This window comes from Megalobrama amblycephala, unplaced genomic scaffold (assembly GCF_018812025.1).
Source record: "Megalobrama amblycephala isolate DHTTF-2021 unplaced genomic scaffold, ASM1881202v1 scaffold443, whole genome shotgun sequence".
Classification (NCBI taxonomy): domain Eukaryota; kingdom Metazoa; phylum Chordata; class Actinopteri; order Cypriniformes; family Xenocyprididae; genus Megalobrama; species Megalobrama amblycephala.
This window is the reverse complement of record NW_025953382.1, coordinates 63,325-78,348: the sequence shown is the minus strand read 5'-3', so window position 1 is coordinate 78,348 and position 15,024 is coordinate 63,325. Positions and strand designations below refer to the sequence as shown.

At 36.0% G+C, this 15,024-nt stretch overlaps 1 protein-coding gene across 5 annotated transcripts in view; it reads right to left on the bottom strand.

Annotated features, from left to right (window-relative positions):
• The window catches only part of LOC125261624 (interferon-induced very large GTPase 1-like), a 31,582-nt gene extending 22,724 nt beyond the window's left edge, over positions 1 to 8,858 (bottom strand). For 2 of the 5 annotated variants that reach the window (XM_048180175.1, XM_048180178.1), the window contains exons 1-3: positions 1,788 to 2,704; positions 1,366 to 1,439; positions 927 to 1,111 (exon numbers count right to left, since the gene is read on the bottom strand). In XM_048180175.1, coding sequence (XP_048036132.1) covers positions 927 to 985 — 59 coding nt within the window. In that variant the 5' untranslated portion in view covers positions 986 to 1,111; positions 1,366 to 1,439; positions 1,788 to 2,704. Of the gene's footprint in view, positions 1 to 926; positions 1,133 to 1,365; positions 1,440 to 1,787; positions 2,705 to 6,625; positions 6,673 to 7,111; positions 7,152 to 7,453; positions 7,493 to 7,881; positions 7,940 to 8,755 lie in introns of those variants that run through there. The other 3 variants (XM_048180179.1, XM_048180176.1, XM_048180177.1) reach the window with 3 other exon arrangements.
• Between the last annotated feature and the right edge of the window lie 6,166 nt (positions 8,859 to 15,024).

Sequence of the window (15,024 nt, the reverse complement as noted above, 5' to 3'; positions counted from 1 at the left end):
AACTTTTCAGATTTTGATTAAAGATTACCACAACAAACAATTTTTTTCTATATTTTAACTTTCACTGATTAATTGTTCACCACAAGACTAGTAATATGCACTAATAAAGTAAATAGGGTCGATTTTGATTTCATCTGTACTTTAATAACATATCTATGCAGCGCGTGCCACGGCACATTTGCGCAAGCAATTTCTTGAGTTCACCGCTCGAGCACAGTAGGCTAGCCTAATGGCTGGATGGAGTTTTACTGACATAGCATGACCAAATCTCAGCTGACCCATGATCTGACCGCAGTTCACTGTCGTTTACCTGAAGCTCGCCCATCCTCACTGCGCTCATTTGACTTGCGCTTGTGTCTGAGGCGAAGTTGGAAATGCAGGTCCTAAAAGTGTCACATTTGTTATGGTCGTAAAGAGACATTTCTTTTTAAACACAGCGTTTTGCTTGGCAATGTTTTAAAAAAACTGTTGGTGGTGTGTGGAGTACTATCACCCGGGGAGATATATATATATATATATATATATATATATATATATATATATATATATATATATATATATTTTTTTTTTTTTTTTTTTTTTTTTATCCGACTGGGGATAAAAATAATTATTCAGCGGATGGCATATAATTGCCAACTGTTGCTTAAATTACAGTAGTCTATTAGATGTTTGTTATTAAATTATTTGAAACAAGGCGGAGTGTCGCATTCAAGTGAGGGTTCTTTTGCTGACGTTTGATCCAGAGCCGTTAAATATGATTCATTTTGATGATTACATTTTTCAACGGCTCTGGATCCAATCAAATTCACAGCTACGAGGTGCAAAAGCTCATCCTCGTAGGCAAACACCCTTCCATCTTCACCCAACAGAAGCACCAACTGCAGACCAAACGCGTCACATGGGAAGTCATCAATGGCACCAATCACCTCCATTTCTGTCCGTTCTGGCAGGTAATAATCTTTCCAGGCTTCAAGCTGTTCTTCATCCCCTTCGTACACGGTTCCTTCCTGCCCACAAATTCTCAGAGCAGAACCTCTCGGTTTCAGGAGTGGGATCTTCAAGTCACGATTACGCTTTACAAAGTTTGCAATCCCACTGAGGTCCACGGCATCTAATGCAAAATTATTAGTAGTTAATAACAGATTAGAAATGACGAGAAATGACATGCAGACAAGGACATTTATGAGGTGTTACAGTATGCAACAAGTGTGCAATAGTGAGTTTATTTCAACTTTTGCACACAGAATGTAAATTACACACAGATTTCATGAATCTCTATCAATCAATTTTATTTCAAGTTTTGTAAAGTGTCCAGGAATAAGAGGTACGGATGAATCCTATTAACCATATCATAAATCATCTCACGCTCGTTGTCTTGATTGTGACTCTTCGTCCCACAAAAGAGAAGTCTTCACACTCTTGCTTGAATGCTGATGGATCTGCCAGTGAATAAGTCCAGAACACATCATGATATTCATGAGATTTGTGCAATGTCTTCTCATCCGCATTTCCCTCTCCATGAACAGGGACAGATCCTATTCTTGCTCTCCAGTTTGAGATTCATTTGTTCCTTTCTTTCTATAATTGAACCACTTGACACATCTGACTGAACAGCATTTGAGCGAATAGACAGGGAATTATACTAAAACGGTATATGGTGTTTAAATTCATTTGTGCCTTTAATCAGAAATAAGCCCAAGTGCTATTTACACATGATAACACCAGTGAATGTGATGCTTTGTGTGTTTCTGACGTCAGTCATTTATAATAAGTGTACTGAGGGTCACCTTTCTTCCACTTGAGCCATTTGATGCCTTGGTCTCTTTATGAAGATTTGTTGGAGAAGCTCACGTTCGTCCAAGTGCTGATCCAGGTGGGACGCGTCTTCTCTAGCCGAGGTTTGCTGCGATCGCAGGTTCTTCCGAATATAAGAGGCATGTTTGGGAATCTCTCTCAATTTACAGTAATACTCTGTATAGACGCTCTGTGCAAATGCCACAGATCTTGTTACTGGTCAAGATCTGCTTTCAGTATTTGCGCACGTGCTCTACACAGTCCCATTACCACAAAATGGCAGTCTCCAAAACATGACAACATTGTCGTCGATCAGCGGGCGATTCTTTCTTTAACGCAGTGTGTCTGTCAGTGAACAGCACATGGTCCATTACAGCTTCAAACACTGAGAGAGATGGCAGCTTGAAATCTCATGAATCCTTCTGTTACAACTAGCCATCTTAAAAGAGTTACGTTTGCAATGAGTTTAATGCATATTGTCTTTTCATTACACTTATTTTAATGAGAATTCACCTCCTCATGAGATTTTTAAAGAAAAAAAATATGCTGGCCCAGCCAGCAATGACATGTGGGGCCCAGATGAGGGCTTCATGGGCGGCAAATGTGGGCCCCATTATGGGCTTGCACCCAGGATCCACATTGGGGCAAGCCGTGGAAGCCCAGACGTACTAAAAGTGGGACCTGTAAGGGTACTGCATGGGTCTTAATTGGGCAATTCATGTCAGACCCATTTGGGCCCCACCTGCCCAAAGGGGTTTAAAGTGGCTTTGCAACCGGGATCCACATTGTGGCCAGCCGTGGATGCCCAGATGGGTTTTAAGTGGGATCTGTAAGGGTCTTATGTGGGTCCTAACTGGGCAATTCATGTCAGACCCATTTGGGGCCCACCAGTCTGAAGGGGTTTAAAGTGGGCTTGCACCCGGGATCCACATGGGGGCCAGCCGTGGATGCCCAGGTGGGTTTTAAGTGGGATCTGTAAGGGTCTTATGTGGGTCTTAACCGGGCAATTCATGACAGACCCATTTGGGCCCCACCTGCCCAAAGGGGTTTAAAGTGGGTTTGCACCCGGGATCCACATGGGGGCCAGCCATGGATGCCCAGGTGGGTTTTAAGTGGGATCTGTAAGGGTCTTATGTGGGTCTTAACCGGGCAATTTGTGTCAGACCCATTTGGGCCCCACCTGCCTAAAGGGGTTTAAAGTGGGCTTGCACCAGGATTCAACCGTGAATGCCCATATGGGCTTAAAGTGGGCTCTGTAAGGATCTTATGTTGGTCCTAACTGGGCAATTCATGCAAGGTAAGCCCAACCATTAATTTAAGGAAACAATCTAAGAAAAATTAAAAATGAAGAATGAATGTAAGTACAAGATAAATACAAGACACTTGATGCTTTGAACTGCAAGAAATATATTAAATTGAACAACAAAAATTATCTTTAAAAACAATGTCACAACATACGGTAAACTAAAAAATATATTTTAAAAAAATCTCTGAAAAAAAACCCTCCAAAAATACAATACAAAATACACTCATTATATAATACATTTAACAACAAACATAATCTTTAACAATTTAAATTTTACAACGTACCGGTAAATAAATAAAAAAAATATATTTTTTAAAAATGTCTGAAAAAAGAAAACAAAACATCTCTCCAAAAAATACATCCAAAACAGTCATGGCGTTTGTGTTGTCGATGTTCTTTTTTACCCATAGATATATGAGTAATATCACACTCGTAGCCGTGCGATATGGCTGTATATCAGCACGCTGTGATTCGTCCGTAGGTAATCACTGCGTGCTGATATACAGCCATATCGCACGGCTACGAGTGTGATATTGCATTTATACAACAGTTCGACGGCACGACTTCGGTAAAGTTGTTTTATATTCGCACATTCGGACTTATGATAAATTCAAACTTTCCAATAAATGTGCAATAAATTAATGTTTGCGAATTTTAAGCAGCGACATGATATTGACAACCAACGATTGTCAACTTACAACATTTTTCACAGTCGATCAAAATAGGCAAGTATTGTTTTAATGGCATATTTACTTGTGAATGTCCACTGAATGTCCAATGTAGTGTGATTAACAAGGCTATTGAATACGGATGTCTGAATGTGCGAATATAAAACCAACTTTACCCAAGTGACGGCACGAGTGTGTAAATAAATAAGAACAACAACGGAGTGTCTTTAAAACCCTCTTTTGTGCAGCACTACTTCCTTCCGCCACGGATTCATATCTCAAGTTATCAGTTGGACCAAGCCTCCGTTACTAACTCTAAAACGTCACTTTAGAACTAGTAACGAAGGAACGTTGAGTCGCTTCATTGAAACACATTGCATTTTATACATTAGAGAGAGAGAGAGAGTAGACTATTACCTGTCTGATATATTGCATTACATTCATTCTTCAAGTCGATGTCCATAATATTATATCCATTATAAAAGTCCGTTTGAATGTCCTCTGAGGAAAGCGATCTTTGTATAACACCACAACGCTAAAAACAACTTCCTTTGCAAAAGTTCCTTTCAATTTAAAAGTCTCTTGTGCTTCACTGACTCATTCCTCCTGTAAAGTGTTGCCGCCATCTAATGGCGTATTAATGTAACTTTCACTCAATCCATATTACTTACTAATGGACATATTTATATAAAATAATATTTATTGAACAACAAATAAGCACAATTGTACAGTTCAGTCAAACAAAGCACTAGTTATTTACAAAAAACAAAACAAAAAACATTTACGCTTGTATGTGGGTTTTACAAATATTTAATGAATGAAAAGGATTTTAAAGAGCTTGTGACAAAAACTCTTAACTCCATTGGATCCTCAAACTGTCAATCAAACCTCATTACATTAATCCGCCTCCCCTCGTGAATGAAGTGCGCACGCAGTTTGGACATCTCCTCTATGCAATGCCAAGGTAAATAAAGATCTGATGTTTGAAAAAAAAATTGTAAAGCGTTTTCTTTACTCAAAAAACCCCTATGTTTATAAAGTTTAATGTTTTACGTATTTGAAGAGCGGAGAAGAGTCTTCGTCTGATACGTCCCGTCTAGTTGAAGCCAATATGCTATATATAATGATGTAACATAACGTTGTTTATTATTATCAAATTTAACATAGCACAATTCGACTTGCTCTGGAACAAATAATAGATTAATAAAGACCAAAGATTGCCTGTTCTATGTACTCAAATTGAATAATGTCTCATGTTTAACCACTATAAGAGCCAGCGGCAAATCCACGAAGCACTGGCCGAGATTAAGCTGTTCTCGGCGGTTACAGAAGCACTGAACGGCCGCTGACGCCCTGGAGCTCACATCTCCGAAAACGTCAAAACAAGTTGTAAAATAGGCGCTGTTATTAAATATGAGTCACATATTTCAGGTCTAAACAATTACATTCTCGCCTAAAAACTATTAAAACTACAGTTTGTGGTACAACAAGTAGTATTTGTAAAAATTGCGGTTGATTTGGTCGGCCGCCATGATGGTCACTTCAAGCGGAGTGATACAAACAGTGAAAAGGTAGGAGGAGTGCTGTTATCGCTGAAATATCGCATGGCTATCAGCCAATCAGATTCGAGAACCAGACAGAACTGTTGTATAAATTTATATAAGACCCATATATGTGTTCCCAGTTCAAACCCATGCCCACTTGGCCCATAAATATGTCATGCAAGACCCATATATGTGTTCCCAGATCAAACCCATGCCCACTTGGCCCATAAATATGTCATGCAAGACCCATATATGTGTTCCCAGATCAAACCCATGCCCACTTGGCCCATAAATATGACATGCAAGACCCATATATGTGTTCCCAGATCAAACCCATGCCCACTTGGCCCATAAATATGTCATGCAAGACCCATATATGTGTTTCCAGTTCAAACCCATGCCCACTTGGCCCATAAAAATTCTATGCAGGACCCATATGTGCATTCCCAGTTCAAACCCATGCCCACTTGGCCCATAAATATGCCATTCAAGACCCATATATGTGTTCCCAGATCAAACCCATGCCCACTTGACCCATAAATATGCCATTCAAGACCCATGTGTTCCCAGATCAAACCCATGCCCACTTGGCCCATAAATATGTCATACAAGACCCATATATGTGTTCCCAGTTCAAACCCATGCCCACTTGGCCCATAAATATGTCATGCAAGACCCATATATGTGTTCCCAGATCAAACCCATGCCCACTTGGCCCATAAATATGTCATGCAAGACCCATATATGTGTTCCCAGATCAAACCCATGCCCACTTGACCCATAAATATGCCATTCAAGACCCATATATGTGTTCCCAGATCAAACCCATGCCCACTTGACCCATAAATATGCCATTCAAGACCCATGTGTTCCCAGATCAAACCCATGCCCACTTGGCCCATAAATATGTCATACAAGACCCATATATGTGTTCCCAGTTCAAACCCATGCCCACTTGGCCCATAAATATGCCATGCAAGACCCATATATGTGTTCCCAGATCAAACCCATGCCCACTTGGCCCATAAATATGCCATGCAAGACCCATATATGTGTTCCCAGATCAAACCCATGCCCACTTGGCCCATGCCTGTCCCTTATGGGGCCCATGTAATCAGCTCATATGGGCTTCCTATGTGGGACTCGTACTACAAAACCTACATGGGACCCGCTGATTTCACCCAGCCAAAGCCCATGCCCACACAGTACCCATGGAAGTGTTAACCCATCTGGGCCCCACGTGTCATTGCTGGCTGGGGGTAAAACGAGAATATAACAGCTTATGCAAGCTAAGACATTTAACTAGTCCTTACCTTCTTTAATGAATGACAGAAATTCTTCCTTGATTTTTTCAAGGGATCTAATAGAAAAATTAAAAAAAAAAAATAGGAGGGATGACATTTTATAATACTCATATTTCAATATGCCTTATTATGATTATGATATAATTGCCCAATGTAGAAGTTTATGGTCATATGTACAAATATAGCAGAATGAGAACAATATATTTTGTATCTGAATTCCATAAGCTGAGAAACTTTAATGTTAATGTAATGTTAGGCCTAAGTGTTACCAGGTGGAAAAGTAAGAGGGCAACATTAGATATAAATTATGCACAGTGTGAGTAGCAACTGACAGCAAAAATGAAATACATACATACATACATAAACAAAATGAACATTTAATTGGGAAATGGCACATCCATCCCTTTGTTTATAGCTAGAAGACTCAATGCACCAGCTCCCTTGTTCCCACCCCGTCCTTCAAAATGAACAGTGATGGCGCTATTCTGCACTTACTTGTTTGTCATGCTTGTTTTCAAGACTTCTTAAAGTTGTACTATATGGTAAAAAAAAAAATCAAACAATTTAATTATTTATAATGATTTTGTTATGAACATTTAGTAATAGAAGACCATAGCCTTTATTTGATTAATTATTTAAAAGGAAATATTTAGCTGTAATGATCCTATTTATTAGATCATCATTAGAATTAGAATATTTTTGGAGAAAAAAAAAAAAGAAGCTATTACTATATATTTTTTGCACTCAGAAAAAAAAAATGTAAAGAAGAATTGACTGTCAAACAGAGTATTTGGATTTGAATGACTAGATAACTTTCATGTGAATTATGAATCATACCTGGTTCAGGAGGGCAGGCCAGGTGCTGTGGAAATTGTCCTAGATTACAATAATACATGTAATATTTTAATAATATCAATGAATCCTATTCTAGGCCTTTTGATATGTTTTGGTATCTGCTACCTTTTTTTGTTTTTTACTTTTTATTTGATAAGAACCACATTTCAGTCATTTCAAACTACAAAATCAATGTTCTTCCTTCATGTAACTTTCACATAAACTTCATGTAACAATGTTCAGTTTGATCTGTAGAAAGTTAGGGTATAATATAAAAATATACTTAGTAATATAGAAATATACTTAGTGTAATTTTTATGTTTTGTTTTGTTTTTCATTCAGTGTGACTAACTTTAAATTGCACATGCAATATAGTTTTTATAGCAACTACTCAAAATGACACAAGTCTAAGGTACATCAAACATACAAACCTGGCAGAAAAGTTGAGAATGTGTGCAGTGGATGAGGCACAGTCGACTGGACACAGTCCTGCATAAAAGAAAAAAAATCAAAACATACTGTATGCGTCTTTTAAATAAATAATAAATCACTTTTATATTTTTCGATATATTTAAAAACATAGACTGGCAACATAATTTGATAACAAAAAAAACAAAAAAAAAATCTTATTTTGCAGTTGGTCAGTGTGGGTCAGCGTATTTGTATAAAATTTGAAATATAGTTACTGCACTTCCTTAAACATGTTTCTCAAGCTCATATACATGACAAAGATGAAAACTAGCACTGCTTGAGAACTCAAATGTCACTTTCAGCAAAGAACATTCAAAACCGGTTCTGCCTGACAGACTGGTCACAAGGAACAATGTGAACACTGTTTTATCTTTCTTTCTTTTTTACAAGCTGCCTATCGTTTAATTTTCCAGAATTTCCGTATTATGTCAGTAATACATGTAATAACGGCAGAAACAAAGATACAAGAATGTTTTATCAGGTATAAGGCCATTCCAAAAATGTGTTTTGTGTAAAATAAATAACAAAAATTTGTATTTAAGACAAAAATAATATTTAGTATTTAGTATAATATTTAACTCGATGTGACTCCATTTGGTCACACCAACAGCTTTTATATAGTTCAGGATTAGCACCCACAAGTAGTAACTAAACACTACACTGCTTTTTAGAGTTTAGATATCTGTAATGTCCCCAATGGTGTTCACTATCAAACAAGCTATTTATCGTTTTTATCAAAAACAAAGAAATTATGTCTTTGATTGGTTTGCTATAGAGTAGACAAAGGAGTATACAAACATATGTAGGAATCTATTTAAAAATGTAAAAACTTACCCAACTTTTCTTCACAGGACAATTTTTGGTGATAAGCTGTACACTATAAAAATCTATGGGTGGTTACGAGAAAACAAAGCCTCAGAGGGTGTGGTTGTTTTCCTAAGCCAGGTTTTCATGAACGGTGGAGCTCCAAAAAAAGGTGAGGTGCGCATGTGTTGGTAATTTTCCATCCAGAAATCACATGCTAAATCACATTGACGTCACCTGTTGCTTAGGATTCACATATCTGAACAGTACAGGAAGGAATTTCCTACACCCAACATAATTTGACACCCATATCTTAATGACATTCATTTTCCAAAGCCAAAAGTTAATGTTTAAAGACATGAACTGAAAATTCAATAACTGGTTTCTATTTGATAATGTCTAATGTCAAGAATGCTCTGAAATAAATCGCAGCACATGCCAGGAACACAAAAAATGAATAATTGACCTTTTAATTGACATCATAATTTTAATGATTGAGCTGTTAGTTTGTTTACATTTTATTTTTGTCAAGTCAAGTGTATCCTTTTTTTTATATGAGTAGATGTCACATGAGGAAGACGCAAGTCAGTGACAATAAGGTTTTGAGTCAAAACATGTTTTTCTTTAAATTGTCTAAAAAATATTTATAATTTGTTCATATTATTCATTTAAATTATGCAGTAGCAAGCAGGCAGTTGCTGTAAGGATACAGAGACAAGCTTTGATGAACTCTTTAAGTGAAAACAGGCTTTCGCGTTTGGATTTGCATATCCTAACAGAGCAGCAATTCCTAGTATTTTGTACAGCAGCATGGACAACAAATTCACATTGCAATGTAGTGAATTGAACAGCAGTAGAACACTAGCAGATGTTGCGGTTAAATAGAGGACTGTGTGTACATGTTTGAGATGCGTTATGTGTCGGCTAATGAGTTGATCATGCAATGAGAGAGATTGAGTTGATTTACTCCTGATTCATCACAGATGATCTCATGATTCAGATTCACACAGTGAACGAGATGATCAGATGACACAGATGTCACAGGATCACTGCGATCAGACGCCCGTCCTGAACAAATCTAACACAAGAGGATAAAGTATGTGTGTGTGTGTGTGTGTGTGTGTGTGTGTGTGTGTGTGTGTGTGTGCATGTACTCATTTCAAAACTTGCTCCATAACCAGTCCAATGCTGATATGACTAAATGTTTCAGCAAAAGAAGGGAAGCCGGAGGAACATCAGGTTACAGCGGATCACTCATAATCTGATATTTTCTTCTTGAAAAACAAACATTAGGCCTAGAGTAAAAGAAGTAGCTTCTTTACCAGACATTTCAAACACACTTTGCAAAAAAGACTCAATAACATTTATAAGCTCATGACATGCACTACAAATCATTCTGCACTGTTTACAGCTAGCTGCTCAACTTAAAGTATGCTTATCTTTGCACAGCATTTATGTGAAGCAACTGTTTTTAGTATAGGTAAATATTTATATAAAACATATGTATAGTCAGATGATCTCTCTTAGTAAGTTATATTATACTTGATATTACGTCTGTATTTATGTAAATATGTAGCACCGTGGTCGTGTGAGGCATGAGGTTTTGTTCCACTGAATGTTACAGTTTTTCTTGATTGTTTACACACATTTTCTGAAAGCATGCCTCATACTCTCAGAACTCTTCACACAAATCAAAAAACACACACACAATGGGCAAAACCCCTCAATTCTCCTGCAAAATGAAACTTTACATTCAAAACAATGTTCTTTCTTCTCAAAATGGTATTTTGTTTTCAAAAGACACACACAAACCATCATATGAATAGACATTTATAAGAACCAGTTGAACACTGATGTGCTCTATGTAAAACACAATGATGAATGGAAAACACTTCTCCATTCATCATAATGACTTTGGTCTTTATTTGATTCAGTGTTACACTTACTACAGACAGTACATACATAAGTGTGTTGTAAAATATTTGTAGTATATATATATATATATATATATATATATATATATAATAGTAGTTTTTATAGTCAGAACACACAAATACACGGTAACAAATATATTTTATTTTTCCAACAAAAACAATGTACAGTGCACATCCCAACCAAAGCAAAGTTGCACATACAGTGGTATACATACAAAACAACAGAAGAATTTACTGTATACAGTTACAGTAAAAAAAAACACGATGCTGCTCTGCCTCTGTTTCCATTGTTGGCATCCATTGCTCCAAAACAGAAGAGCTCACCTGTTGCCCTTTTATGCTAAAGCTCTGTTTGCTAATTGTAAAAATGTGTGACAGGTGTTTGCCCATGTGATGAGTCAGTGTGCATATTTGAATGGCAGTGTGTTCCTTGTGAAAACAAGAGATTTTTCTGCCCGAAAATTGTGCCAAATGCAGAGAATTGTGTGTAGTGTTTTAACAAAAGTGTGTTTTAGAACTGAGTGTAAAGCAGGAATTGTGCTTGTAGATTAGCAGAATTGGTTCAGGGGGTTGGTGCATGAGTTACATGTTGTGGTCATTGTGTCTCAAGTACCAATATTTGTGTGTAAACAATTGAGAAAAACTGTAATAAAGCTCAACTTGAACTTGAACTAAAGTTTTTGTCTTTATTTTATTAGAATTATTACTTGTGTTTTAAATTGATGAGTTTTCTCTGGTCATTTATGAAGGCAGCTCTCTAGGCTTTGAAGCAGAAGAACATCTTACTGAATTAAACAATCTGACCTTAAATAAATCACACCGAACAAACAGGACTGTGGTCAGACAACTCATTTTTATTTGGACTTTAAATCACAAGACAGTGAAACCTTACACAGTTTGAGTCTTTCTCTTTGACAGTGTTGTATTATATTGCACAGTGATTTCACTGCAGTAATTCATGCTGTTGGATTACTGAGAATCATTAACATTGATCATGACTGCTAGATAGCAATATCATGCTTGTACTAATGTGTAAAGATACTATCACAATACAGTTCCATAATATAATTAATACTAATGTAATTACTAGGGCTGGGCTGAAAATATTGATTTCTCAATTTTAATCGATTCTCATTTTGATGAACCAATATTGATTCTTAAATTCCAAGATTTGATTTTTTTTTTCCTTCTTCTTGTTTGTTCCTGAGCAGTTAAACTGAGCTCTGTTCTTCAGAAAAATCCTCCAGGCTCCTGCAGATTCATTCAGCATTTTTCATTCAGATTCATTCAGATTCAGAATTTTTGCATATTTGAACCCTTTCCAGCAGTGACTGAATGATTTTGAGATCTGTGTTTTCACACTGATGGACTCAAACTCAACTGTTAAAAAAGGTTCAAACATTCACTGATGCTCCAGAAGGAAACATGATGCATTAAGAGCCGAGGGGTGAAAACTTTTGAACAAGACATGTCACAATTTTTCTTATTTTGTTTAAAAAAAAAAAAAAAAAAAAAAAAAAATCACTGAGTACTGTGGATACTGATTTAGTAACAGAAGATACTTGCATATTTCCCGGAGAAAAATTAAGTACAATTTACCTTGATCTTCAAATTCAAAAGGTTTCCTTCTATATCCACTATTTTCATATTCATTATTTTTACTCAACCTGTTCTTCAATATTTAATTCATGTTTGAATAAATCTGTCATTAAAACATTTGGCAGCAAGTGAAAATAGTGTTTTTTTCTTTGCACAATAAGTGTAAATATCTATTACACCTCAGTGTATTGCAGAACACTATAAAACAGTATGCTAAAAATAAATCATAAATGGATGCTGCCTTATTGGGGCATTAATGGTCAAATCCTAACCATATTGACCCTTCTGATCAGTAAAGGTCCAGGAAGGGAGCCATGTTTCTGAGTGCAATAATATGATTTTCTTCATTTTTATCTAAAATAAACTCCTTTTCGAACTGTGAAGGAAGAAGGGAGAAGAATAAGTTCAGATTAAAGACAGATTAGAAGTCAGTTTGGTCGCATCAGAAGCTAACGCCACCCGCCTCACTCCCCACACCACTGACCCTGTTACCAGACAGGTTTCCTTCATCCAGCTCATTCAGACAATGAGTTTCAGTGTTAATATAGAAACCTAATTATGTCATTAAAAAGTTAATTAATTAATAACTTTATTATTGGAATAAACACTGCCTTATGTGCAAGTAAAATGTTTGCATTCAAATCATTTTTTCATTTTAACCTGTAATATTACAGTAATGCGACTGTACAGTTCCAGTGTAGTTTACAGCTTTAATTCAGAGACTCTATTCCTTGAGAAAATCTGACCTATACTGAGCCTGATAGATATATATATATATATATATATATATATATATATATATATATCCAAATGAATCAATATGAAAACAAAATCAAGATCAGAATTGAATTGTAAGCTTGTGAATTTGAATCCAATCGAATCATGAAAGCTCAGCCCTAGTAATTAGTAAAGAGACGTATCACAATCACAATACACTTGCATGTACTAATGTAATTAGTAAAGAGACTATCACAAGTACACTTCCATGCATACAGTTAAACATGCAGTAAATATGAACTAGATGTTTGTAACCAATCCTTGATCTACAGGCTCTACTCTTCAGCTTAATGCCTATAAATACCATCAGAACAGAAGATTAAAGCATGAACATATCTCTCACTATATTCATCTAGTGTAAAAACACACAAAATAACACTTATTCTAACTAGAAATCTGCGCTTACACATGCAGTTTAATATAATCAGTTTATGAGTTCACATAACATTTTTTCTATTAAGGACAATAGACCATTTAGATGTCCGTAAACAGCGGTAGTATACTAGCAGATTACACTAATGTATTACACTAATTAAGCAATGGGGTTTATTACCCTGTACTATTATAATTGTGTACTTTGCAATCATATCCAGGACACTGAATATCGATATCTGTCCAGGGATTTTGTGTATTGCTGACCGAGTTATTTTCTAGCTGGCAGCAAGGACACAAAACACAGCTGTGCTCTAGACAAGTCAAACTATTACATTACTCAGCATAAATGTAGACAACCCCGCTGAAAGTTCACAAATTCAGCACATTATGTGCAAATCAGACAGTATTAGTGTTCCTCGAAGATAACTATCCAGCACATCTTCTTACTCAGTTATGTCAGCAGTAATCAGAAAAATAGGTTCACCATACTCATCTGTTGATTGAAAATAGCCTTTTACTTGCACCGGAAACATTTCATTTTTTTTAAACAACATTTTATTGACTTTGAAAAGAAAATCCAAAACATTTAAATAGGAGTCATTGTTTTGACAATGAAGTCCCGGTTTCACAGACAGGGCTGACATTAGAGTTTTTTACAATCGTTAGGACATATTTCTCAATACTTAGGCCACTTTTTCAAAACTCTTCACACAGTTCTCCTAACCAATCTTTCAAAGATCTTGGCAAAGCAGTTCATTTCACATTCAAAATGCATTAAATCTACCAAAACACTTTATTCATGTCTCAAATCAACTCATTCTTCCAGAACACTAGCAAAGCAAACACACTTTGTCAGTCATAAAACACTGACCTAAAAACACTAACATCAGGTATCATTATACAGTGTTTTCTTTTGTAAAATTTCTTAACAAAACAAGAATAACACTTTCTATAATTCAGTTTCTGAACAAATCAGATTCAAAGAGTTCTATTTTTCTCAGTTTGTTAACATAAGTTCAACCCCTGACTATTCCTCCAACTAAGATTGGAATCTGCTATTTCAGTGATCTGCTAATTGAAAATTGCGTATCAATTGTTTGTCCTTTATATGATATATATATATGATATATATGATATATATATATATTTGAGCTAGCTGTTGTTGCATAAAGTATAGTATTTCATCTATATTTAAAGCTTTGGAACATTGGGTCTTCATTTCTGACTTGCTGTGTTTAAGCATTTACAAATAAGATGAGAAAGATCCATGATTTTGGTATGAGGTAAGCTTACTGTAGAAATGTAAGCATTTAAGAAATGTGTTAATTCACTGTATTTTGTGTGAAAACGACATGAATTGTGTTAATAGTATGGCCACAACATGTTCTGCTAATGTTTTAACAGTTTTGAAAATCTGTATGTACAGTTTGTGACAAAGAGTATGGCCTAGTAATTGGAACAAACAGTTTTGTCAGGTGTTGAAAATCATACATATGAGGTGGTGAGGGGTAAAATGCACACAGTATTCATGACAAATACTTTGAGCTAAAGATAATAGTCATTTGAATGTCTAGGTTAATATTGTGTTTAAGCAATGAATAACTTTGATCCTCA